The following is a 26604-nucleotide window of genomic DNA, read 5'->3' on the forward strand; positions in this document are numbered from 1 at the left end:
ACTAAACACTGAATAACAGCCAGCAAGTGAACACGAGACTCAGAGATTTAGAGAGCGGCCGCTGTTCACAGCTTCTCCAAAAGGTACACATGAAACATGAAGATCAGCATTGCAAGTTAAGACTATGCTGAGGCATGTCCTTATAGCAACACTTACATAATTACATCCCAATTCCATCTTCACCATCTTCAGGTTTTTGCTTGCTCTTGCTCTTGCGTGCATACTTCTTCTCAGGCCACCACCTTGTGGAAACACAGACTCTGCTCCTACTCTTTTCATCCAACAGGAGTGTAGAGAAAAGAGGCCAGTGAGCTGGAGGCTATGGGCTGGATGTGAGAGTAAGGCCAGTGGGTAATACACTGTATGCTGAAGGAACTCTTGGATCCTGTTCAAAAGAGGAGGGGACAGGAGAAGTGAAGGATCAGGTTTCACACAGATACTGAAGAGTCTGTGGAGAACTGTGCATGCCTGTGCATTCTCTTGCATCCAGTAGAAAACCTGTCGTTGCCTTTGTCTGCTCTGCCTTACATCTCTGTGACAAAAGCTGGTCAAACAGTAAAGCATAGGACTTTAAATGGGCCCTAGAACAGAAAACTGTACTTATCTTGGCATAGTTGAAAAAATAAGCTTAGTATGCTCAAACACTGTTGTCTCTTCATTCAAAAAATGTGTTACATAACAGTCTAGACTCATTTTATTTACACCTACAACATTTACATACAAATGACCCAGTAAGCACCAAACCTACGACACAGTAAAACACAATGGCAACATTGAGAAAATATGGCGTTTCTAATACTTTTAGATAGCATTTTTTTCAAAATTACAAGTACATCACCACCAGACGCCAGTAATCGAAATTCAGTGTCCAGTGAAGAATAACTTGAAGCAGTGGAAGCGACCGGGTATCCGTGCTAGGCTAAAAGCTAACCATATCTTGGCAGCTTCATTATCTCTTCCACTCCCTCGAAAACAAACTAGACAAGTTTGAACTGGAGTTGATTACATATGAGAAGGGGAACTCAAAAGCACCATGCCATGCTATGCAAAGAAACCAAGGGGAGGGAAGGGAAGGGAGGAGGTGTTCATTCTAGGCTAAAAGCTAACACTAGCCGGCCTGCTACAATCTTTTTAGCTTTAGCTGACAACTGACAGAGAATGCAGAAAAGACAGCAACACTATCTGGTAAAACTATATAAAAAAAAGAACTATTAAAAATGGAATAATTACATAATTACAAAAATGAATTACAACTTTCTTACAACAGTGCTAAAAACTCTATGTGCTATGTGGCTCCTGTGAGCCATCATCATGGCGTAAACCAGTCAATTACAGCTGAGCTAATCAGCATAAAAAGAAAATCAAAGAGAGGCAAAATAACAGGGTTGTAAAACAGATTCTGTGCATTTTTTCACCCCAACCCAAACTTGCATTATTTCATATTTATACATTAAAGAACTAATTAAAATACAGTAAATGCATCTTATGGCACCTTCAGGATTTACAGGACTGGAAAATACTAGATTAAAGCTCCCAGTGCTTTTTGTCTACAAATCTACACCACACTGAACAATGTGCTGTAAAAAATAGAACTATAAACAGGGAAGTGAAGTGACTACCAAAAAGCCTGATATCAAAGCCTGAGATTTCAAAGACCGTAACCTCAGTAATCGTGCTGAGCACCTCATGTCAGGCAGCTCATAGAAATCACACTGCAGTGGGAGGAGGATGTGGTTCCAACATCTGTTCACTCTCCCTCCCATCTTTTGTCTGTATGATAGAAGACAACAATAAGGACATTGGCCTCTGAGTGACAGATGAACAGCAGGCTGTGCAGCAGCTCCGCAAAGCACTGCACGGTTGTTCCATGAGCTTGTATGGCTTACCAACTGTTACAGGTCTCCATCAGACTTTTCGTGCACACTGAAGTCTATACAAGAGAATGCATAATTGGGCGAAACCGTCATGTGAACGCTCATACTCCAGTGAAGAAGCCAACATTTGTCCGACTTGGTGACTTGTGGTCATTTAAGCAGCTAATCACAAAGACATGAGCTTACCTCACTACTCACTACTTTTTAAAGGACACATTCAAACCCAGACTGCTACACACTATTAAATGAATGCTGAATAGGTCTCTAGTACCCCATATGTCCCATATGGTACCTTATTGGTAATGATGTCATGTCTCAAGATCACACGTTCTCCTAAGATGAAGATACAGGGTGCTTTTTAGATGAAAAAAAATCCAGAATCCAGGAACATTCAGTCCAGCTTTGATCTGGAACCTGCTTTAATGTTATGTAGTCTAATTCTCAACATATTCTAACAGGGACTTTTTGTTTGCCTTGTCTAGAAACTGAGTCCAGTGATATTCTGTGAACTGCAGACATTTATCCCTGTGGTTTAACAAGAGAGGACAAGCAGAGCCTTTCTTCTGACAAGCCTTTCAAATAGTTGTTTGGCATTAGGGTAACTATTAGGGTGACTACTTAGCCCAAGGTGCAGCTCTGTCCTGCTATAATCACTGAAGAAAGGTTTGCCTCCTCAATGTGTGTACGCTTGGGTCCTGTATCAGGCAGCTGTAGCTGTACTTCACACACACACACACACACACACACACAGACAAAGACATAAAAGGGAATTCCTTAAAACAGCTATTCCTTATCTTATTGCTAACATTTTCCACTAGCTGTTACTCAAGACCCCCTGTGACAAACTGAGGTTAAATTTCCTTAGCTAGGCAGGAACACCATAACTATGTAACATGACTCAAATATAAGCCAAACTAGATAAGAGATGTACAGTCAAAACAGATTAGTAGTCAAGTACCCATCTTTACAGATAACACGATTACTGCATGTACTGTACAATACCAATGGAATCCTATAAATATGACAAAACATTTTCTTCCCTTTTCTTATTGAAAATAAGGCATAAAGGCATGGGCCTTCAACTAGCTCCTATTATCTAGCCTAGCTAATGTACACTGGGTAGCTGATCACCTATCATGCACTTGAATTCCATTCTTGTTGATTTCTTGCCATTTTCATTGAATTTTCATCCTAAAGCAACGGGCACAGCATCTAGCACATCCTTTGGGATTTACTGGATGCGGTGCTATCTGCTTTAAGATGTGCTGGATGCTTTGCTGGCTGCTTTAGGATGTGCTGGATGCATAAAGCAGCCAACACACCATTCAGCAAATCCTTTATCCACATTTTAAAGCAGCAGAAACTCCAAATGACACAGTTACAGAATCTGGCACACCAACTGGTACATCCCAAAGCAACCGGCACACCACCCCGGCACATCCTAAAGCAACCGGCACACCACCTCGGCACATCCTAAAGCAACCGGCACACCACCTCGGCACATCCAAAAGCAACCGGCACACCACCCCGGCACATCCTAAAGCAACCAGCACACCACCCCGGCACATCCTAAAGCAACCGGCACACCACCTCGGCACATCCTAAAGCAACCGGCACACCACCTCGGCACATCCAAAAGCAACCGGCACACCACCTCAGCACATCCTAAAGCAACCGGCACACCACCCCGGCACGTCCTAAAGCAACCGGCACACCACCCCGGCACATCCTAAAGCAACCGGCACACCACCTCGGCACATCCTAAAGCAACCGGCACACCACCTCGGCACATCCTAAAGCAACCGGCACACCACCCCGGCACATCCTAAAGCAACCATGGGAATCAGTGGGAAAACATTAATAACACAAATACAACCAATAAAATGAGCTGTAAATATCTCACTCTCTGAGGATTCATATTATATTCAATTAACCTAATTTACATATCTTCAATGCTACTGAAAAAAAAAGTATCTTCAAAACAACTTTTCAGGAGAAGAAATGAAGGTCAGTGTGAAACGATTGTATTCTGTTAGTCTATTCATCATGAAATAATTAAAACTGACAAAATGTAAAGAACAGCTGCAGATACACGTTATTAACAGCAGTGTTAGTGAACTGTTCTCATGTATGCCAACACTGATCTCGCGCTACCCTGATCTGTACAGAGTGTCAGATTAATAAGATTTAATTCATCTACACCGGAGATGTAGCATCTGGTGCGTTTTTACGCACGGTGCGCAAAACAGAACACCCAATGACATGCTCTATTCGTCCCTTTGTGTTGTACCATGTTCATAAACGTGTTGAGGCGATTCTTTTTACAGACATTAAACCAAAAATAGCTGTAAACTGAACAGATATCTCACTCTCTGAGGAATCCAAAGGTCTTACGTGTCTACCATAATCTGCTAGGTGTTCTCTATTGGCCTATTCTTTCTTAACAACAACACTGTGAACCCCAGAGTGAAATCAACAGTAGACATTCAGAGGTATTGACTGCTTATACAGTCGATCTAACAGGATCCACCTTGCCAACATTGTGGCAGGTCCCATCAAATTGCTATTGGTTAAAAGATACAGTGTGTACCTCATGTTGTGACAGATGCAGTGGGACTGGATCTCTGTGGAAAGACAGGAACAGCCATGTGCCACTTGGGACCAGTTGGTGAGCCGGATGCTTTAGGATGTGTCTGGTGCTTTAGGAGATGCAGGTTGACATGCTGGCTATTTATTATGTGCTGGTTGTTGTGCCGGCTGCATTAGGATGTGCCAGTTGTTGTGCCGGGTGCACAAGGATGTGCTGATTAAACTTTTGACAAATAGGCCAATGGAATGTTTTTGCCTATTTTTCTACTCCATTGAATGTTAAAAAGCCTTTTCTTCCTTCTATTGCAAAATTAGTATTTTGGAGGCTTGTGTGGACAGCAATGGTATTCGAGAGCCTGCAAATCTTACAGATTTGAAAAAAAAAATGTAATAATAAGAGTTTTATTTATACTTTATTTATTGCTACTTGTATTTAAGCTCGTTCGTCGACTCAGCTGGCTCTCTCCTCTACCTCCACATCCATCTGACAACGTTTAGCCCCGGAACTAAGGGCACAGTATGTTTCTGCACGGAACTATTTAAAGGTAGAGTCGGGGACTACGGGCAAAATTCATAAGTATGAATGAATGTAAACATGCTAAGCTAGACATGCTGTCGCAGAGCGGACAGTAGCTCAAGTCATCGATTGTAGATTCTTTCAACAAGATCATTTTATCAGGCAGTTTTAGTGCTAATCGTTTAGGACTGAAAACGCTTAGCATAGCCTGTTTATCTGACTGTAGGGCTGGGTGAGTGAGTAGAGCTGAATGGCGGTCAGCAGCAGACTGGACTTTTCTGCATGATTTTCCGAGCGTACTTTTGTTGCTGTGGTCATAAGATTCGACATGTCAAGGTAGCACTAAGTACTAGCTACTTTAGCAATACAGCCTTTGGTGCAGCAGGTTTTAACTAAACGATTGTGCCCGTTTAAATTGAGGGGCGTTATCTGTGCCACACATGTTTACCCATAGTGTATGTTGTGTGTTTAGTGTATAGTGTATACAGTAGACTAGCACTATGCAGTCCAGTCATATGTAGCTCAAATGCAAAGTCTGTAGCAGGATCAGTATATTGCAGCCACTAATGCTTAAGATCCAAAAGGTTAACAAGGCTATATCAGCATGTCTGCATTTTGTGCCAAGAATGTTTTCCAAAGCCTCAGGTGCACCATTCACAGGGTTTCTGTGTCAATCCGAATGGCACCATGCAGAACTTTCTTCATCACACGGGGCCCAGTTCTTTGTCAGGTACCCAAAGTGGCCCTGCTGTGTTGGGGGGTGGGCAGCGTCACTTATGCATCAGCACAAGAGGCAGTACTTCCACAAAGGACTATAGAGAAGAAGTCTGTCGCCAGAGTGCAGGTGCACAGGCTCATATTCGTCCTGCGACTCAGCATCCGTGCCTTGGTACTCTTTTTCAAATTCACCCCCCTCTTGCTGCTCTATCCACTGACCCTGCTCTCCCAGCGCTGGGCCTCCTGTTGGCTCAGTGCCTTGCTGTGGGTCACAGAATCCTCGGGTCCAACGTTCATTAAACTTGGTCAGTGGGCCAGCACGCGACGGGACATCTTCTCGCAGGAGTTCTGTGACCGCTTTGCACGGCTCCATGTGAGAGTGCAGTCCCACTCCTGGACTCACACTAAGCAATGTCTGAAGCGGGCTTTCGGCGAGGGCTGGAGGCAGCTGTTTGTGTTCGACAGCAAGGAGCCCGTGGGTTCGGGCTGTGTGGCACAAGTATACAGGGCCAAGGCTCGAGTCTCGAGCGTGGAGGACCCTGCCTTCCAGGAGCTGCTAGAGAGCCTTGAGAAAGAGGACCTGCTGGAAGCTTGGGAGATCCCAGGGCTCGGGGATGCTTGGGGTCACTTGTTGGGGTCTGAGAAGGAAGGGGAGGTGGAGGAGATCTCAGAGACCAAGGAGAGCACTGCCGATCATCCATACACTCAGAGCAAGTACACAGAGGAGGAGTGTCTCATGCCTGTGGCAATTAAGGTAAAATTAAACAAGGCATGCTTGGGCTAGACCCAGTGTTCTGGGAAAAGGTTTTATGGTATTTATTTTCAAGCATTTTGGTATTTTAAATATTCCCACTAATCAAAGTTCAGTTGATGGTGTAATCAATGAGACTGTGTAAATTTTCTTTTGTAAATGTTTTACAAATTTTGCATTTTATCATCTCCAGAGTTTAATATTGATATTATATTATGTCCAATATCGACATTACATTAGGTCATGATATCATTATAAAATAAATATATAAATATTTCTAAATTTATTTATAAATATATAAAAATATCTGATAAATATTCCCATGTTGCAGCTGTTTTCTCAATTTTCTCACGCAGGTGCTTCATCCTGGTATCAGAAGACAAGTTCAAATAGACCTGATTCTAATGAAGGTGGGGAGTGTGCTCATTAGCTGCTTACCTGGCCTTAAGTGGCTCAGTCTGCCCGAGGTGGTGGATGAATTTGAGAAGCTCATGACCAAACAGGTAGCATTAGCCTTATTCAGTCAATCCTGCCTTTACAGGAACACATGAAACTCCCTTTGATCTTTTGTGTGTGTGTGTGTGTGTGTGTGTGTGTGTGTGTGTGTGTGTGTGTGTGTGTGTGTGTGTGTGTGTGTGTGTGTGTGTGTGTGTGTGTGTGTGTGTGTGTGTGTGTTTTGGCTTTGGTTGCAGATAGACCTTAGGTGTGAAGCAAGGAACATTGAGCGGTTTAAGAAAAACTTCAAGGACCTAGAATATGTCAAGTTTCCGACTCCATTAAGACCGTTTGTCACAAGGACTGTCCTGGTGGAGACATATGAGGTGATTTGCAGTTGGGATTCACCAACAGTTTGCTAGTACTTTGTTCTTCTTTTATGCGAATAAAGTGGCTTTATTAACACACTTTTTCAGGAAAGTGAACCCATTTCTAATTACCTCAAATCGGAGGTGCCTGCAGCCGTAAAGCAGAGAATCGCCCGGATGGGAGTGGACACTCTGCTCAAAATGGTGCGACAATAAAACATTTCATTTAACTTTCCAATCCACCGTAATGCATCTAATACGGTGTACATATCTGTTCACTAGGGGTTCTTTAGTTAGGCAGTGGTGCTACATCATTTAACTCAAAGAACTCATCATCTTTAGAGATGTTTGTATGTAGAACCTTTTAAAACAAGGGTTGTTGTACAAATCTAGTGACCACCACACAAAGACTGTATCAGTGTTTGTTCTTGGATACTTGAGCTTTGTTACTTCAAGTTGACATTTGTACGCATCACTGGTATTTTCCCACTTGCTACTCCAGTTACTAAATATATGTGCTTAAGCAACAAAAGTAGGTTAGAGGTACTGTTGCCCTTCATGTGTTTCACTTTCAAAAAGAAATGGTTCTTAGATGTACCTTTCTAGGAAAAAACCCTAATTGTTATTAAACACTCACATTTCATTGACAAAACAATTACTTTAAAGAAAGGCTCTTCCATGACATTTATTTATTTAGTATTATTAACATTGATTATATATTTTTCATAATATTTGTGTGTTTTTATTTTTTTTTTTTTTTGGTGGGAGGCAGGTGTTTGTGGATAACTTTGTCCATGGAGACCTCCACCCAGGGAATATCCTGGTCCAGAGTGGACAGGGGGACGGACCCCAGGACAGGGCCACTCTGACGGACCTGTGGGACACGGTAGTAGTCAGCATGAGGCCATCCCCTCCTCCGCTACGCCTGGTGCTACTGGATGCTGGGATTGTGGCCCAGCTCAGTGAGACAGACCTGCGCAACCTGAGAGCTGTTTTCACTGCTGTTGCTCTCAAACAGGTATCAGAAGCCAAAACAAACAAAAAAAGAGGGGAAAAAAGAGAAGGCTTGTACATGTGTTTTCAATGCAGTTCGCCCCAGCGTGCAATTGTGGAATTGTGGTCTCTCTGATGTTTTCATCTATATGTTGCACTGCTGCTAGGGTGAACGTGTGGCAGAGTTGATTCTGAACCATGCTAGAGCCAGCGAGTGCAAGGACGTGCCACGCTTCAAAAAGGAAATGGCTGAGCTTGTGAACCACGCACTCAGCGACACGCTTTCTCTGGGGAAGGTACTACAGTTAGTATGGATCTGTACCTCTCGTTACATGGTCCAATACGAGCTCTTGCCATTTCACCCATGCTTTGCTTCTCTAATCCTGTTAAGGTTCAGGTGGCAGATCTGCTGTCTCGAGTCTTTGGATTGCTCATCCGCCACAAGGTATATGAGGTGTTTCATTGAGTTGATAATACACACTCAGCAGTGCCAGTATGCCTTTTTAGATCATCAAATGATTAAATAAATAGTTATATTAATAAAAATAGAAATATTAAGTCAATTAAAATGATGTACTGGGGTTGTTTAAAAATTGAAATGTGGATAATTCTTCTTCTTAATTCTTGGTATTTTCGATTACGTGCAAAATATGTGGTCTGACAGAAATGTACAAATTACGAAAAGAAAAGTAGAGGGGGGATATATTTACATCAGTGGTCACCAGCTCTTCTCCTGAGAATCTATGCCCAATATGCTGTTGGTCCTGCACATGCCACCTAAACAGACCTCCCTAGATGACCTCTAAAGTGCTTTGTGCTATCTGCCACTACGTTACCACATTACCATGTTGGCACCAGATCCTTGTGAGGCAGAGCCGTGAATCGGACTTCCAGCTTGTTCCAGCATATCCCGCAGGTGATGGTGCATACATACCCAACCATCCAAATGACCTTAAGAAAACTGGACTTATCAAACCAGGCAACCTTCCACCTCCACCTACATTGCTACACCGTCCAGTTGCATTGCTTGCATGTACATCATGGGCACTTTTAACTGTGGACACTGATTAGAATCTGCACTCTGACCAGTGTGCCGCAGCGCAGCAGAGTGTGATGCACTGTGTGTTACAACACATTTGTTCTGTAATTGTAATTACAAAGGTCTGTGACGTGAGCCACTGTAGTCCCTGTAGAGTGAAGGCCACGTGGAGCAGTGTTGACTGCCTTTGGGCACAAAAGGCTCAACAGTGCACAAAACCCTGTCGCCAGTTTATTGTTTGTGCCTTCTTGGACCACTGTCAAGTCAAGTCAAGTCAAGTCAAATTTATTTGTATAGCGCTTTTTACAACTGTTGTCGTCACAAAGCAGCTTTACATAATTATTACTTAATAAAGAACAGAGACAGAGAAGAAAGAAAAAATAACATGAAGCGTCAAAGACCCCCGTGAGCAAGCCAACGGCGACAGTGGCAAGGAAAAACTCCCTCAGAGCTGGAGGAAGAAACCTTGGGAGGAACCAAGACTCACAAGGGGGACCCATCCTCCTCTGGCCAGACTGTTTTAAACATTAATGATAAAAATTACCAAACCAGGTACAACAGAAAGTTAATAGTTGTGATATTAATAGTTTAACTACTGTTAATAATATTAACTACTGTCAGTAGTTACTCACTGCTGTTGACCGGCAGCACCCCACAAAGCCCTCATCAAAGTCACTCAGGTCTTCATGACTGACCATGTTTCTCCCACATGGACTATGAGAGCCGAGGATTCAGTTACCATCTTGCATGAATCCTAGACCTTGACATGTGCTAATTTAATGAATTAATCAGCGTTATTCAATTATCTGTTTTGGCTCATCTGTGTAACTCCAAAAGGACTCTTCAGTAATTCTATGAACAGGTGGAGTAGTTGGTCCATGAGCTGGGTTATCACTGATTTACATCTTTAAACTCTTAAAACTCTGTTTTGTAGCATTGGGAAAATCAGCTGACAGTCAGTTCAGTCATTCAGGTTGTTTTTATTTAATCAAGCTGGCATCGTTAAAGCAAAACAACCATTTTTAGTTGGGTCTGATTCCAGACTTCATTGTATTTCATGCCCTGCCGAACAGGAATTAAGCTATATGATCTAGAGATGTTTCTGTTGAGCAAGCATGTATGTAAATCTGTTGTTAATCTTGTTGCAGGTGAAGCTGGAGAGTAACTTTGCTTCCGTTGTGTTTGCAATCATGGTGTTGGAAGGCTTGGGCAGGTCACTGGACCCTAACCTGGACCTCTTGGAGATTGCTAAGCCTCTGCTGCTGAAGAACTGTGCTTCACTTCTTTCCTGAGCTTCACTGAACTGGGCCCCCCTGCACACAATGAGGCAGTTTGTGCCCGGTGTGAAAATCCAGTTAGCTTTGACAAATGAGCATCCCATAGGCTATTAGTTAAGAATGGATTGTTAATAGATTTTTAATTAGGCGGAGATAAATTGAGGTTTTAAGGGGTGTTAATTCCATTAGAAGTGGTGAAGGTGCAAATCTGCAGAGGGGATTTTGGATTTACTGTGGGTCTTTTCCTCTGCCTCTTCTTTACAACATCAACTGATGACCTCATCCTCCTGTCTGGAGGAAAAACACTACAATTTGAGTTACATATCGGCAAATCAAATTCAGATTTTTACTCAGATTTGCATCTGTATTTACTGATTCCAGATATTGCTGAAAAGGGTTCAGGATATGTGAAGAGTCATGGCTTTAGTCTAAGAATCCACATTACATACATGCCCTAACAATGCAATGACACATAGCGGTCCACACATTCTTTATCGCATTATTTTGTATACTGTGATGTTAATCCTGATGAGGATACATAGCCGGTAATATTCTGAAATGTGACAGTAGTGTGATTGGTGTGTATCTTTTTTTTTTTTTTTATTGTAGGCAACCTCAGGGTTATGTTTAATCGGAGGAAGACGTGTCTGTCATATGGTGTTATGACAGTTAACAGCTGCATAGGCTTAATTTTAGACTAGGAATTATATTCAACTTATTTGTCATTACTATGAAATTGATAAATTGCAATTTCATGTATTTTGCACAATTGTATGATGTACTGCATGGCATTTTTTCTGTTGCCGCCTCAAAAACGATGTGATCTGTTTTATTCTATTGAAGTATTTACTGTATTGGTGGGAACGTTAGCCTGTCTGTGCCTCCTGTCCTCAGACTCCTGTATTAAACCTGTACACCAATGCCCACCACCTCCCTGTCCCCTTGGATTCATTTACACTGCAATTCTATGTTTTTTTTTTTTGTGTGTTTATGATTTGCTGTTTAGATCATAAGTATTAAAATAATACTGTGCTGGGGCTAACCAGTACTCCTCTACTCCTGCAAGACTACTCCTCTGCATGTAATTGTGGTGAAGGCCTCATAAATTCTGTTAATTACGCTTGGGTACATGATACAGTGTGTATGGAGAATAAAAATAATTACTATCATTAAATCATTAATTCATATTTGATATCACAATTAAAGATGCACATCCTCTAATTAAGCCGTGATTTCACTTGTGGGAAATGTAATGAAGCATAATTATTATAATTATATCAGACAAACTTGGCTTAAGATGTGCCAGTTGCTGTGCACGGCTGCTTTAAGATGTGCCACTTGAGTTACCATGGTGACTGCCGTGCGTTTGCAGGAGCCGTGTAGAAACCGGAAGTGTGTGTTGTTAGGCAGAAGGATGGCTGACGAGGAGACCGTTAAAACGGTGAGAAACGGGTTGCGTTGTTGCAGTGTCCGTCTGCTAAACAGTGAACTGTAAAGTGTGTGACTGTCCGCATACAGCGGGGGAACTGAAGTGGGCCAGCGGACGCTGCTGTAGTTCGCTGCGGCGATGCATGTCTGACTAGCAGATCTAGGTTAGCTGCAGACCTACAGAGCAGTAGCGCTATTAGGCTAGCGCCTCTGCTAACCATACACTCTACAGCCATTAACAAGAGTTTGCAGTGTTTAACGTAAACTCAGTTTGAGCTGGGTTAGCTCAGTGTTTCGGTACTTTGACTTTCCTCTGTAGTTTAACGTGTCTGCATGGTTTGCTAGCTCTGGGTATCTGTAGTTACACTAGCTATCTAGCTAAGTTGATATATCGATTCTTTCATCACACTGGTTACATGTTTCATCCAGTAAGTCATTGCATTCATTTATTGTGTGTTTGCAATTTATTCTGGCATTACCGCATGTCTGAGTCGCACTGCTGAATGTGTCAAACTGGTTATCATCCATTTAATAATGGATCCTTGTGTAAGGTTATAATTGTGTGCAGAATCATTTAACTGATTTGTTTGAATGAATGTATTTGTTTTAGGATGCTGCGCTTCCGGTGGCCACCGACCCTAAGAAGCCCCGTCTTAAGAAAGGTTTGTCTGGAGTAAAAAAGACTGAGCATCTCAACAGCAGTGCTGAGTCTTAAGTCCTAAAAATACACTACAGCCTTTTCTGTTAAAGCCCAGATTTCTTTGGATCTACTGGGTCTATTTCGAATTTTTCAGAAAGTACAGGACTATTAAAGCGACAGGTCGATATGATGAATGAATTGATCTATCTAAACTAGGCAAGATGTACAGTGATATTGGAACCTTATTAGTATTGTCAGATCAATCTATAAAATATACTAGCATTGGATAATTGTTTATATTTGGTGGGTATTTGAAATTTGATGAAATTGTATGAAATGTATGAAATTTGATGGTGTTTTTGCAGTTCAGGCTGCAGTGCCAAAATCAAGTCATCAATAAGATTCACCAATATGATTCTTTGTAGTGCTAGTTCAGGTAGATTTGCTCCGAGTTCCTATATGTTTTTAAACGTTTATCTGGCATCAGCAGAAAATGTCACACGTCGCCCCGCAATTCCCATCTCAGTGCATCCCTAATCTAACGTTTGTTCTGTCATGCAAAAACCCTGCTTCTCCATTTTGCCATGTTTTCCTTCTCCTGTAAAGTTGCCACTTTGGAGATAAAAGGTTTTTGCATTACAGCGACAATATATCTCTATATGAATACTGAGAAGTGATTAGTATACAGTACCAGTTTTCCCCCACAGCTATTCGCCTCTATTGCCATTCTCTCATTTGTCCTGTGGGTGGTGCTGATCATCTGAGTTTTCTTTTAAGGCCTCAGATTAGCCTTGAAGAGGATTACAGCTCAGAGAGGAAAGTCTGTCCAGGAATAGAACTGCTTGAAATCAGATTTTGCCAGCAGCCTTGTGAGCAAGCTAAGTAAGATGCAGATGCAGCCTCTCACTGTAGATGCTTCCTTTGTTGAGGTGCCCGTTGGGTTTGAGAACGGGGAGCTTTACATGGTCTCCAGCAGTGAGCAGGGAGCACAGCAGCAGAGTGCTCCTTATCAGAGAGACTGAAAAATGTGCCTTCTGTCAGACAAATGCAGCCACTAAAACATGCATGTCCTCATTCATGTCAGACGACTTCAGATTATGTGTAAACTAAGTAATGTGATACTTAGTTTGAACCCTGAGCTAAGTAATCCTTCCCTTCTTTCAGTTTAAGGCTGGGTTTGAAGTTCCAGATAATAAAGCATGCTCTGAAATTAACTGTGAAGGCAAAAGGCAAGACGTTAGTGGGCTTTCCTATCTTGAGTGTTTTAATCTGTCTCTTTTAGTATTAAGCGCGTATGACTGGTTTATTATTCATTATTGAAAGCTTAGTTACTTTTACTTAAAGCTTAAAAAAACACATGGAGAATTTACTAGGCTCATAATCCATAAAGTAAAGTTAATCACTCACTGTTTGTATATCTGGGTGTTCCTGTTTCAGCCCCCGAACTTCCTATATTAGAGAGGAGGAACTGGCTCATTCATCTGCACTACATCCGCAAAGACTATGAGACCTGCAAGGTGGGATATATAAAGTGTATACAACTGGCTGTGCTCAGCCAATTCATTGTGAAAGTGAAGAATGAGGTACTGTGAAGCCTCACACATCACTCCTTCTCTCCATAAGGTTTCATTTGTTTGCTTCCTTGTCTTGTTCCAGGCCATCATCAAAGAGCAGCTCCAGGAGACTCAGGGCATGTGTGAATATGCTGTGTATGTCCAAGGTCAGTGCCATAGCATTCTGTTGTTAACCTCTTCCACTTATTCATGTTAACTAAGCCTCCTGCTTAACAAGGTCTGGCCCAGCTTTTCTGGTAACAATTTCTCTGCAATAATAGGTAATAATAGCTTTTTATGATGTGTTTGTGTGTAGCTCTGATCCTGCGTTTGGAAGGGAAGATCCAGCAGTCTTTGGAACTGTTCCAGAGCTGTGCCATCTTAAACCCCACCAGCTCTGATAATCTCAAACAAGTGGCCCGCTCCCTGTAAGCACTCTGCCATGTTACATCCATATTAGAGCCATGTTACTCTGCCATGTTACATCCATATTAGAGCCATGTTACTCTGCCATGTTACATCTATATTAGAGCCATGTTACTCTGCCATGTTACATCCATATTGGAGCCATGTTACTCTGCCATGTTACATCCATATTGGAGCCATGTTACTCTGCCATGTTACATCCATTTTAGAGCCATGTTACTCTGCCATGTTACATCCATATTAGAGCCATGTTACTCTGCCATGTTACATCCATATTAGAGCCATGTTACTCTGCCATGTTACATCTATATTAGAGCCATGTTACTCTGCCATGTTACATCCATATTAGAGTCATGTTACTCTGCCATGTTACATCCATATTAGAGCCATGTTACATCCATATTAGAGTCATGTTACTCTGCCATGTTACATCCATATTAGAGCCATGTTACTCTGCCATGTTACATCCATATTAGAGCCATGTTACTCTGCCATGTTACATCCATATTAGAGCCATGTTACTCTGCCATGTTACATCCATATTAGAGTCATGTTACTCTGCCATGTTACATCCATATTAGAGCCATGTTACATCCATATTAGAGCCATGTTACTCTGCCATGTTACTTCCATAGTCCTGTGAAAAAGAAAAGGCACAGAATATTGAGCCCAAATCGCAGTCAATCAGCCAAGGCACAGTTGGTGTCTGAAATGGACTTCTGCAGTTTTGCACTGGAGCTACAAGGCAGATGTAGCTAACAAGGGACATGTAATAAGCTCATAGCCCACTAATTTTAAAGCTCAACTGACCTGTAATAGGAAGCATAGCACCTCACAAGTTCTCTCAGCTTCAAATTGTGTAAAGTGCTTCCATTAGGGTCCAGCTCAAAGTGCACATTTTACTTTCCGACTATAGGGGGAGCCAAGGAGCAAGAATAAATGCAACCAAATTCAGACTTCATGATTGCAGCTGTTTTTAGCTATGTGGCATATATTTTTCATCCATTTTCATAATTTTCACAATTGGTAAGGTGTAAGCTACATGAGGAACTGGCTGTAGGTGATTATGACTGAATCTTTAGTGCTCTGAAAATGTGTTTTGTTTGTGTTCATCCCATTCTACTAGATTCGATACTGTAAATAATCAAGAATGCGTAACATTTTCAAGATATACATATAAAATTGTTGTTTGTGGCTTTTTTTGGTATACAGTTTTCTCCTAGGGAAGCATAAGGCCGCTATTGAAGTTTACAATGAGGCAGCCCGTCTCAACCAGAAAGACTGGGTAAATATTCACCTATTATCTTACTGTCACAATATCTGTAAAAGGCTTGGAGTAAAGATGGCGTTATTCCACCTTTCCTTGTGCGATACTGATATTTAAATCTTAAATATTATCTGATACTGATCCAATCATTGCCTATTAAAACTTCTAATCTTTCACATGAACTGTTTTAATTGAAGAACATATTACTTATGATAAGTATCTAAGCAAATAGGCTGTGGTGCTTAAACTATTTAAACACTACCTCACAGGAAGAATACACAACTAACAACATTTTGTCACACAGTGAGTGTGTGCTGTTTCAGGCAACACTGATATCTATTGATATTGACATTAAAACATAAAACAATTAGTGTATAGTTTAACTGACATTGTAGTTTATCAACTGTGATGTCAATAATGAACAGTGTGTAGGTTGCTGAAAGTGTTGTAACTCCATTTGCAGGAGATCAGTCACAATCTTGGAGTTTGCTACATCTACACTAAGGACTTCAAGAGTGTAAGTTGGTGCTAGTGTTGCATGTTTGTCATCATGTGTATTATTCCTATAATATTCTTTGCATGCTACCATTACAACCATAAAAGACAAAGAGAGTGTAAAGTCTGTGCAGATCTGTAGGAAGTGCAGTTTCATAGTTTTCTACTTTATTATTATTTACTACATTATTCTTAATAAAAAACAAACAGTTCAAAATACCATTAAAGATTTTTGGCCGCAACACATGAAATAACATGAAGCATAAACATTATGTCTGCACATAATCAGTTGCTAATATTCTGGAATGTAGATGTACTGTAATCATGTCCATCATGCATGATTTACCGTTTGCTTTCTTAATTTGTCTCTAGGCTGAGGAGCAGCTCAACCTGGCACTGCAGCTAAACAAGCATGACATGACCTACATGATGCTGGGAAAGATCTACTTGTTAGAAGGAGACACAGAGAAGGCTATAGAGATCTACAAGAAAGCTGTGGAGTGAGTCTATTCACTGACTGGTTCTGCACAAAATTCAGGTTTACAGTACTAAATACTGCACAAAATGTATGTTTACAGTACCACACCCAGTACTAAATACTACACAAACATTAGGTCTACAGTTCTATACCCAGTACTAAGTGTCAAAATTCAGGTCTGCAGCACGATAGCCAATATTAAGTACTGTATGAAATTCAGGTCTACAGTACTATAGCCAGTACTAATACTACACCAAATTCATACAGCACTATATCTGATACTAAGTACTGCAAAACTTTCAGGATTTCAGTACCATAGACTGTACTACACAAAATTCAGGTTTACAAAACTGTACCCAGTACTAAGTACTGCACAAGCATCAGGTTTATATTACTATACCTAGTACTAAACATTGCACTGGGTCCAGATATACAATACTATGTCAAGTACTAAGAACTTTACTAAGTCCAGATAAGCATTACTCTGATAAATAATAAGAATGGTACGAAGTCCAAATTTACAGTATTAAACCCAGTTCTGATAACTATACTAAGTCCAATTAGACATGTACTTGTACTATAGTCCAAGGTTATATTACTGTGGTAAGTTAAGAATTGTACGTAGTCCATATTTACAATATGTACTAAATATGTATAGAAATATGTATATTTACTATAGTACAGTTCTAACAACTGTACTAAGAGACTAAGATGTCTGTTTTTGTGCCCAAATTGTCTTTGACCAAAAGTGAGGTTTCTTTCTGCTGGTTGACCTAGAATGCTCTATGCACTATATCAAAAGTGTTTGCCTCATGCTCAGTGCTCTCGTGTTTGGCACTCTGACTGCACACACACACACACACACACGAAGCATAAAACCTAAGATGCCCACAGAGACTCACAGCAAGCCACTGTTGTCTCTGCCACTGCTCCAATAAGACGCCTGAGGACACACGGCATGCTGAGATGAGAAACTGAGCCATCGCTGTAATTAATCACATTTACAGGCTGACTGTGACACTCTTGCTTGGTTTCTCTGTTTCTCAGCACTTTCTGCAAACCTCCCCAGGGACACAGTCCTCTCCTTTAAACAGCTTTCTCTTCGAGTGATCAGAGTCTCCCCTTAAACAGAATTTACTTATTGACTGGAATGAAGCCTCAAAAGGAATCGCTAATATTTCCCTCCCTGCGAACCCTAATGTTTGATTAGGAGTGTTGACTTTGCTCTGTGAGCAAAGAAAGGCCCAGAAAGAGAAAAGGAAATGACTCCATGAAGTTGTTGCTTCTTGGCTTCTTGTTCACACAGTCTCGTCTCCTCAGCTCTGGCTCAGATATCAGAGGGATGCGCGGAGAGTAAATACGTGAGGGCACAGGAGCTCCAGTGAGCGCAGTGTGTGTTCTCATCATTACCGCCGCCCCCCTGTGGAGCAGATGAATTAGTAACACCGAACAGTGGGATGTGCTTTAATGAACGAAGCTGGGGGGGGATCCTGAAGCAAAAAAGCCTCTGCGCCTCTTGCTTTTCTGCCGATTTCAACCAGAGACAGAAGAAAGAGACACACCCCTCCTGCTCTCCCTCTGAGCCTGAATGAATAACTAACAGCCTGCTGTTATAGGCTGCAGTCAGATGCAAAGTTGGAAGACAAATCTGATGTTGCTAGGAAGATGATGGTTCAGGAAGGAACTTGTTAGATGTTTAGATGGTTACAGAGTCAGGAGAGAACTGCCAACGCTTCATAGTGTTTTCGCAGAATGCCACACTTCACTGGTCTGACTATTAGACGTTCTAGACAGGGGTGGGCAACGGGGGCCGGAGTCCAGCACAGTTTGCTGATTTCTAACAGACCTACTAAACCTGGCAATGAACAGATGACTTGAATCAGGTGTGTGTGAGCAGGTAAAGCCCAAAACTGTGCAGGAATCCAGCCCACCACTGCCCACCCCTGCTCTAGACACACACAGAGAGTCTGAACTAATGAAAAAGGCTCATGCTTGTACCCCATTTGAATGGCGTGTTAGGACTCTTAGAACTTCCGCTTAAAATTTAGATCTTAGAATGAATACAGTAAAAAGGACATCCCATTATAACCGTTGTATGTTTTACCATATTTTAACAATATTGAGAGATGGAGGTAATATAACACATAAACCAAAAGAAAGTTAGGACGTTTATTTTGGGTTGCTCTAGATTATTGAAGTGAGTGAGATCACCGTGGTGAGATCCAAGGAGGATCCAAAGAGTCCTTCAGAAGGAAGGTTGTGGATGCACATGAGTCTGGAAAAGGGTTTAGGAAGATCTCTGAACATTTAGAAATCAGCTATTCCACTGTCCACAAAATAATTTGGGAAAAAAATATGTGAAACAACTGCCAACATGGCCAGATCAGACTATCCTAGCAAGTTCAGTCCCCAGAGCAGACCCAAGAAGTCCTAAAAGTCCTAAAATGTCATCACAGAATCTTCAAGTAACTCTTTTCGCAGGTAAGAAGGAGGTGTGTAAGAAGAAACACTTGCTGTCAAAAACAGAAGATCAGGGCAAGAGTGAAGTTTGCCAGAGAACACAGAGACAAAGACCAGGACATCTGGAACAGTGTGCTTTGTCTTGTGCTTCTGCTTTTGGCCATGTTGTTGCTCTTGTAATTTATTTAGTGCACAGTGGAACAGCTGATTTCTAAGTGTTCTGAGATCTTCTTAAATCTCTTCCCAGATTCATATGCATCTACCGCCTTCGTTCTGAAGGCCTCAGAGAGCTCTTGTTGATGGATTTCACCGTAGTGACACCTCTCACTTTAACAATCGGAGCAAACCGAACTAAATGTCTGAAGTATAAATAAGGTTTAAATAGGACAGGCTCCTCCAGAATCTTCTCTAGCAATGTTGTAAGTAATAATAAATGTGAGGAAAATTGCATTGCTACGGTTTATGTGTTTACTGATGTTACGACCATCTCTCAATATTGTTACAATAAAAATCTAAAGTCTATATGTTTAAAGGCGTCCTGTAGTAAAAAGACATTACTTCAACTCCCAGTGTAAATCTAATCCCATCCGAATGGTGCTTTTGTCCAGGATTTGCAATGAGTTTCATTCACCAGTTGTGTTCATCTCTTGTAGGTTCTCCCCAGAGAACACAGAATTGCTGACCACACTGGGACTGTTGTACATGCAGGTCAGTTTTATCAGGTACCAGGCAGACGTGTTCTCAGAACTGTGCATTCAGACTTCAGGTGTTGCGGAATGTGAATTTAAAACATTTCTATATTTCTTCTCAGCTTGGAAAATATCAAAAAGCCTTTGAACATCTTGGGAATGCGCTGACATACGACCCAAACAATTACAAGGTGGGTAAACCTAGACACAAACTCCATGCACTGCCAGTTTGATGCCTTGCCTTTGAAGTTATTCTGAGCCCCCAAATTCTCTAATATGAAAGTCTGCGTGCGTGTGTTTCCCCCAGGCCATCCTGGCAGCAGGCAGTATGATGCAGACGCATGGGGATTTTGACGTGGCCATGAATAAATATCGCGTGGCAGCATTTGCTGTGCCTGAAAGCCCTCCTCTCTGGAACAACATCGGCATGTGCTTCTTCGGGAAGAAGAAATATGTAGCCGTGAGTTTTGCAGAATTCTAACCTGTTCCATAAAAGAACTAATTAGAACTTGTTGTTGTCTTTTTACATTTTTCTCCTGTTGTGTTTTCTTCTCCCAGGCTATAAGCTGTCTGAAGAGAGCAAACTACCTGTCTCCATTTGACTGGAAGATCCTTTATAACCTGGGTTTGGTGCACCTCACCATGCAGCAGTACGCCTCAGCCTTCCACTTCCTCAGTGCAGCCATTAACCTGCAACCACGCATGGGAGAGCTCTACATGCTCTTGGCAGGTGAGCACCCAGTTGTCCCCTTTGCCCAGTCTGCCTACCTTATTTGGTCTTAAGCTAGTAAAATGTAGTACAATGTTATGGATTGTTATTTACTACAGGTACAGGTACAGGTGAAGTCTAAAGGCTCATTTATGTACCCTTTATGTGCTTACTCACAGTTGTGACCGTCCCTGCCCACATTCTTCTACGCATACTTTATGTTGACATGGATGTTAAGCAGTACATCCACTTGAGGGCAGTTTAGAGTCAAAAGTGTCTTGCAACAACAAACATGGTGACAGTGGAGGAGGTCGTGATGGTGCACTTACTACAAAAAAGATGAAAGTGGAAGCAGTGTAAATGCTTGTAAAAGTTCATCTTTAAGTTTCTTCTTCGTCGTCATGTCATGTTTCGCTTGAACTATTAGTTACAGTGTCCCCACAATCTGTTTCTGTAAGCTTTCGGAGAACATTTACAAATATGGTCAAAATGAACGCAAAGTACAGACTTTGCTTTGTCTGTATCTGAACTTAACGTTGAGCATAAATAAGGGCGCTCGACCTGTACTTGGGTGCGCACCAAACCACTAAACCACGGTTCACCAAAATTACAGGTTTCAATTATCTTCCAAGTCAATTGTGGTTCAGGTCGATGCTGGTAATTACACATTTTTATCATAGATCATGCTGCACTATCCACAGAATGTGCCAGATTTAATAATTGACTCTTCACTAACATATCATTTTTGAAGCACAAACTGATGCTGATAACAGCAAGTGTTTGTCACAGGGACACAGAAAAATATTTTGTAAAATTTACACTGAAGTGATTAAACCAATCAGTCATGAGAAATAATAAGGGTGATGAGATAATATTATTTTTATCACGCTGATGGTAAAACATGTACAGTGAGTCCAAGAAGTATTTGATCCCTTGCTGATTTTCTTCGTTGGCCCACTAATAAAGACATGATCATTCTATACTTTTAATGGTAGATGTATTCTTACATGGAGAGACAGAATATTAAAAAGAAAATCCAGAAAATAAATCTAAGGAATATATATTAATTGATTTGTATTTCATGGAGTGAAATAAGTATTTGATCCCTTAGTATTCATTAGCAGTTCTGGCTTTTACAGACCAGTTAGACACTCCCAATCAACTTGTTACCTGACCTGAAGCCACCTGTTCTCACTAATCACTTGTGTGAAAAACACCTGTCCACAGAATCAGACAGATCACACAGATTTCAAGTCTCCAACATGGGTAAAACCAAAGAGCTGTCACAGGACCTCAGAGTCAGAATTGTTGACCTTCACAAAGCTGGAATGGGCTACAAAAAGATTAGTAAGGTGTTGGATGTGAAAGTAACAACTATTGGTGCAATTATCAGAAAGTTTAAAGAGTATAACATGACAATCAACAGACCTCGGCCCGGTGCTCCAAAGAAGATTTCGCCTCGTGGGGTGGCAATGATGCTGAGAACAGTCAGAAATCGTCCTGCAACCACTCGGCAGGAGTTAGCAAATGACCTGAAGGCAGCTGGGACCACAGTTTGCAAGGAAACAATTGGCAACACTTTGCGCAACAATGGATTCACATCCTGCAGTGCCCGAAAGGTACCCCTGCTGAAGAGAGCACATGTGGAGGCGCGCCTCAAGTATGCCAATGATCATTTGAAAGATGAACCAAGTTATTGGGAGAAGGTTTTGTGGTCAGACGAGACCAAAATTGAACTTTTTGGCCTCAACTCCACCCGCCATGTGTGGAGGAAGAAAAATGCTGCCTATGACCCCAAGAACACTGTGCCCACCGTCAAGCATGGAGGTGGAAGCATAATGTTTTGGGGGTGTTTCTCTGCCAAGGGTACAGGGCTACTTCACCGCATCACTGGGAAGATGGATGGAGCCATGTACCGCACAATCCTGAGGGACAACCTCCTCCCCTCTGCCAGGGATCTGAAAATGGGCCGTGGTTGGGTCTTCCAACATGATAACGACCCTAAACATACAGCAAAGGCAACAAAGGATTGGCTCAAGAAAAATCACATTAAGGTCATGGAGTGGCCCAGCCAGTCGCCAGACCTCAATCCGATCGAAAATCTATGGAGGGAGCTGAAGGTCAGAGTTGCCAAGCGACAGCCCACCAACCTTCATGATTTAGAGAGGATCTGCAAAGAAGAGTGGGCCAAAATTCCCCCTGGTGTGTGTGCTAAACTTGTGGTTAACTACAACAAACGTCTCACCGCTGTGCTTGCAAACAAAGGCTTTGCCACTAAGTATTGAGTGTGTTTGGCAAGAGGGATCAAATACTTATTTTCCTCATTGAAATACAAATTAATTAAAATATATTCTTTAAAATTATATTCTGGATTTTTGTCTTGATATTCTGTCTCTCCATGTTAGAATATATCTACCATTAAAAGTGCAGAAGGATAGTGTCTTTATTAGTGGGCAAACAAAGAAAATCAGCAAGGGATCAAATACTTCTTGGACTCACTGTATATGTTAAGGGTCTGTTTTTGTATAATTTGTATCTAGGGGTGTAAGAAAGAACTGATCCAGTAACATATCATGATATGTTTTGCAATGCCGTGTCGATTCTTACTATAGTAATAGTTTACATGCAAAGATTGGTAGCAGACAGTGGTTCATTTAGTGTTTAAACCCTGACCACTAGATAGCAGTGTTGTACTCTTTAGCCATTAGACTCCTTCACTCCAATGTAAGCTAGTTTTATACTATGACAATATCATCTTACAGTATCGCAATATATGGCAGTATATCAAATCGTAACTCCTGTATTGTGATACGTATTGTGTTGCCAGGTTCTTGCCAATACATAGCCATATGTGTATCCCTTCCAAATCTTTGGGTAATCAAAAAACGCAACAAGCATGCATTACTTGGTGCCCTTAAGCAGTTGTTAGTTTAGGACAAGCTTTAATCTGTTAGCAGAAATGATCATTCGTTTGTGTTGTCTGTGTTTATTTGAATTAATAAAAATAAATAAAAAAATAAATATATAATTAAATTTTTTTTTTTTACTTTCAACAGTTGCTCTGACGAATCTGGATGATGTAGACAATGCACGCAGGTCCTATGAGCAAGCTGTTCAGCTGGATGCGTACGTCTTTTAAATCTTTGCAGGTTTTACAACTGCCAGTACTACCAGTAAAAGACCAGTTTACATGCTAACAGGCTAACCATGTGACAGGCTGACTGATCTCTCCATTCACAGGACCAACCCTCTGGTGAACCTGAATTTTGCAGTGTTGCTGTATAATCAGGGAGACAAGAAGGCTGCACTGCAGCAATACCAAGAGATGGAGAAGAAAGTCAGCATGTTGGTGGAGAGCAACAGTAACACTGAATTTGACCCAGAGGTAGAGCATTTGTTACACCCCTTGTAATCTCAGTCTTGGGGACCCCGCGTTGTGTGTTTTCTTTATCTCGCACACCACATTCATTCAGTGTGCATTATATGGACAAATGTATTGGGACTTCATGCCATTCCTATGTTAATCCTGCTTTTGTTGGCTTAGCTAGCTTGGAGTTGGAGACGCAGCAGAACTAAATTTTTTAACCTCTAGGGAGCGCACTAGCCAGGTTTGGAACAGTAAGTGTATTTTATCAGCATAAAATGGCTTACAAAAGATAACTCTCACTTTAACAAGCTCATGGCTTTGGGAACTTGCTACATATAGTACTCACACACACTGAGTCGCATTTCTGCGTATCGGATATGCATCGGATTTCAATACCACATGTTAGCGTCCCAAATCGGATTTGAACATATCGATTCAGTGTGTTTTTGCCGTTCACACTGCCATACATAACACATCTATGTCACATATAACAAAAAGTCCGATTTGGGCCAATTTCACCTGCTGTGTGAAACTATACTGTAATAAAACCTCCAACCTGTATTGTTTTATCAACATAGAAGAGTACAGATACTGTACACCTTCAAGTATCCATCACTGCGCCGTGTTTATGTTTATGCTTTCACTTTTTTGCCGCTCTGAAGGTACCTGTTCTCTCTCCACAGCTTATCGAGATGGCCCAGAAGATGGGTGCAGCCCTGCAGGCGGGGGAGAACTTATTCTGGTCTAAACCAGGCAAAGAATCCAAGAACAGCCAGCATTCCTCCTCCAGCAAGGCTGCATCTTCTCAGCAGCCACTAGGCACCAATCAAGCTTTGGGCCAGGCCATGTCCTCTGCTGCTGGCTACAGCAAGAGCATACAGCTAGCTGCAGGTACAGTAGCTTAGAACCACATGCTGCTTTAAACATTGTGCCAAGTTTTATATTCTGCTCATAAATTATGCCATTGTTAGCTGATCAATGATTCCTCAATTGTCGGCCTGTTGATCATTCATTAGATCAAGTCTAATCACTGATTATCTTAGAAATGATCTTAGAAATTTTGAATAGCACCCACGATGCGAATGGCACAGCGTGTTACACAATGACCATCTGGAAAGAATAAAAATACTTTAGGAATGGAATACCATTTTTTGCTTGCATTAAGGTTCTGTTTATTCAGTTGTCCCCATTTCCCTTCTAGAGCCAGAGCCAGATGTGGAGAGTGCACCCTCTCCCCCCACAGAGCCCCCAGGAGCTGCTGAAGCTGAAGATGATGTAGAGGAAGCAGTAGAGCCTCCAAAAACCAAAGAGAAGAAGAGGAGCAAACCCAGAGCAGTGGCTGAATAGAATTGACAAAGCTCCCTGTCTTCAGTTATTTAACAAGGTTTATACATTTTATAGCGCTGCGTTTTCCAACCCTGCCCAGGAGTGTTAGGAGCTATGACAGAAAACAGAAAGCGTGGACCGTCTGGGGGTCCTAGTGGACCCGGTTAGAAAACACTTATACAGTATTTGTGTCCTATGAATGTATAGTAATGTTAGGAATATTCTTTGTATAGAGTTTTCTAAGTCATTGAGAAATATGTGCAAAATATAATAGTCGTCCCAGTTAGTTATAGGCTGCCATGCTCTCACGGACCAGAACGTACTTCGAAACAACTGATCATAAGAAAATAATCTGAAAACCAGCAAAGCATGAAAGAACGCGAGGCAGGAAAAAACTGGGTGAAAACGAGCACCTCAGATGGTTTGAATGTATGACTTCCAAAGGAATGCAATCAGAGGCTTGTTAAAAGCAGCTTGTTGGAGCACAGAAGTATCTGTTGCGTGTGTATGTGTATATATCTATCTACATCTATATATGTCTATATCTACATCGATATATATACACACACACACTCATGCTGTACGTCTTAAGTGTTTGTAAATGCCATTTTTGAAAATTTAAATAGGATATGCATTACATTAATGTAGATCATTGCTTTTTCCAACGTGTATATATACACTCACCGAGCATTCAGTTAGAATCCCTACATTAATACCGTGTACTGCATCACTTTACTCTCTAAACACTTTCAGTTATTCATTCTATGGATTCATCCAGTCCAGACTGTCCCAGTCTTTAACTGTCCAGTTTTGGGGAACCTATGCTTACTGCATCCTCAGCTGTCTGTCCTTAGAACCTGATGTGGTGGCCTGCTGTGGTTGTCTATCCACCTCAAGGTTGCACGTGTTGTGCATTCTGAGATTCTTTTTTCTGCCCACCACATTTGTACAGAGTGGTTATCGGAGTTACTGTAGCCTTTCGGTCAACTTAAACCAGTCTGACCCATTTCCAGTAACTTCTCTCAATGGATGTCCATTTGCAGAACTGATTAGATAACTGCACGAATGACATGTACAGGTGTTCCTAATAAAGTGCTCAGTTAGTGTATATAAGCTTCTTAAAAATACAAGGTCAGCTTTCTGTGGTAATGTTTTTGAATTAAAAGTGTTTACTAAAGTTGTTGATTATTTTTGTTTTTGAAGGAC

The 26604-nt window shown here is 41.4% G+C and overlaps 2 protein-coding genes across 3 annotated transcripts; both read left to right on the forward strand.

Annotated features, from left to right (window-relative positions):
- The first annotated feature begins 5001 nt into the window (after positions 1-5001).
- adck2 (aarF domain containing kinase 2) lies at positions 5002-11489 on the forward strand. Its single transcript, XM_072673776.1, has 8 exons — positions 5002-6451; positions 6805-6951; positions 7141-7269; positions 7360-7455; positions 8024-8269; positions 8412-8540; positions 8636-8689; positions 10432-11489. Exons 1-8 carry the CDS (start codon positions 5585-5587, stop codon positions 10573-10575), a joined length of 1812 nt encoding a protein of 603 aa, XP_072529877.1. The 5' UTR covers positions 5002-5584; the 3' UTR covers positions 10576-11489.
- Positions 11490-11946: 457 nt separating this feature from the next.
- On the forward strand, positions 11947-26575 carry bbs4 (Bardet-Biedl syndrome 4). Of its 2 annotated transcripts, none has more exons than XM_072672263.1 (16): positions 11947-12001; positions 12599-12650; positions 14066-14145; positions 14285-14348; positions 14498-14609; positions 15820-15892; positions 16338-16391; positions 16742-16869; positions 19961-20015; positions 20119-20187; positions 20304-20456; positions 20555-20726; positions 23762-23831; positions 23946-24090; positions 24756-24963; positions 25274-26575. In XM_072672263.1, exons 1-16 carry the CDS (start codon positions 11975-11977, stop codon positions 25417-25419), a joined length of 1608 nt encoding a protein of 535 aa, XP_072528364.1. In that variant the 5' UTR covers positions 11947-11974; the 3' UTR covers positions 25420-26575. The 2 variants fall into 2 exon arrangements, with proteins under 2 accessions (XP_072528364.1, XP_072528365.1); XM_072672264.1 differs by lacking the exon at positions 11947-12001 and adding an exon at positions 12349-12416.
- Positions 26576-26604: the final 29 nt, after the last annotated feature.

This window comes from Salminus brasiliensis, chromosome 2, assembly GCF_030463535.1.
Source record: "Salminus brasiliensis chromosome 2, fSalBra1.hap2, whole genome shotgun sequence".
Lineage (NCBI taxonomy): Eukaryota > Metazoa > Chordata > Actinopteri > Characiformes > Bryconidae > Salminus > Salminus brasiliensis.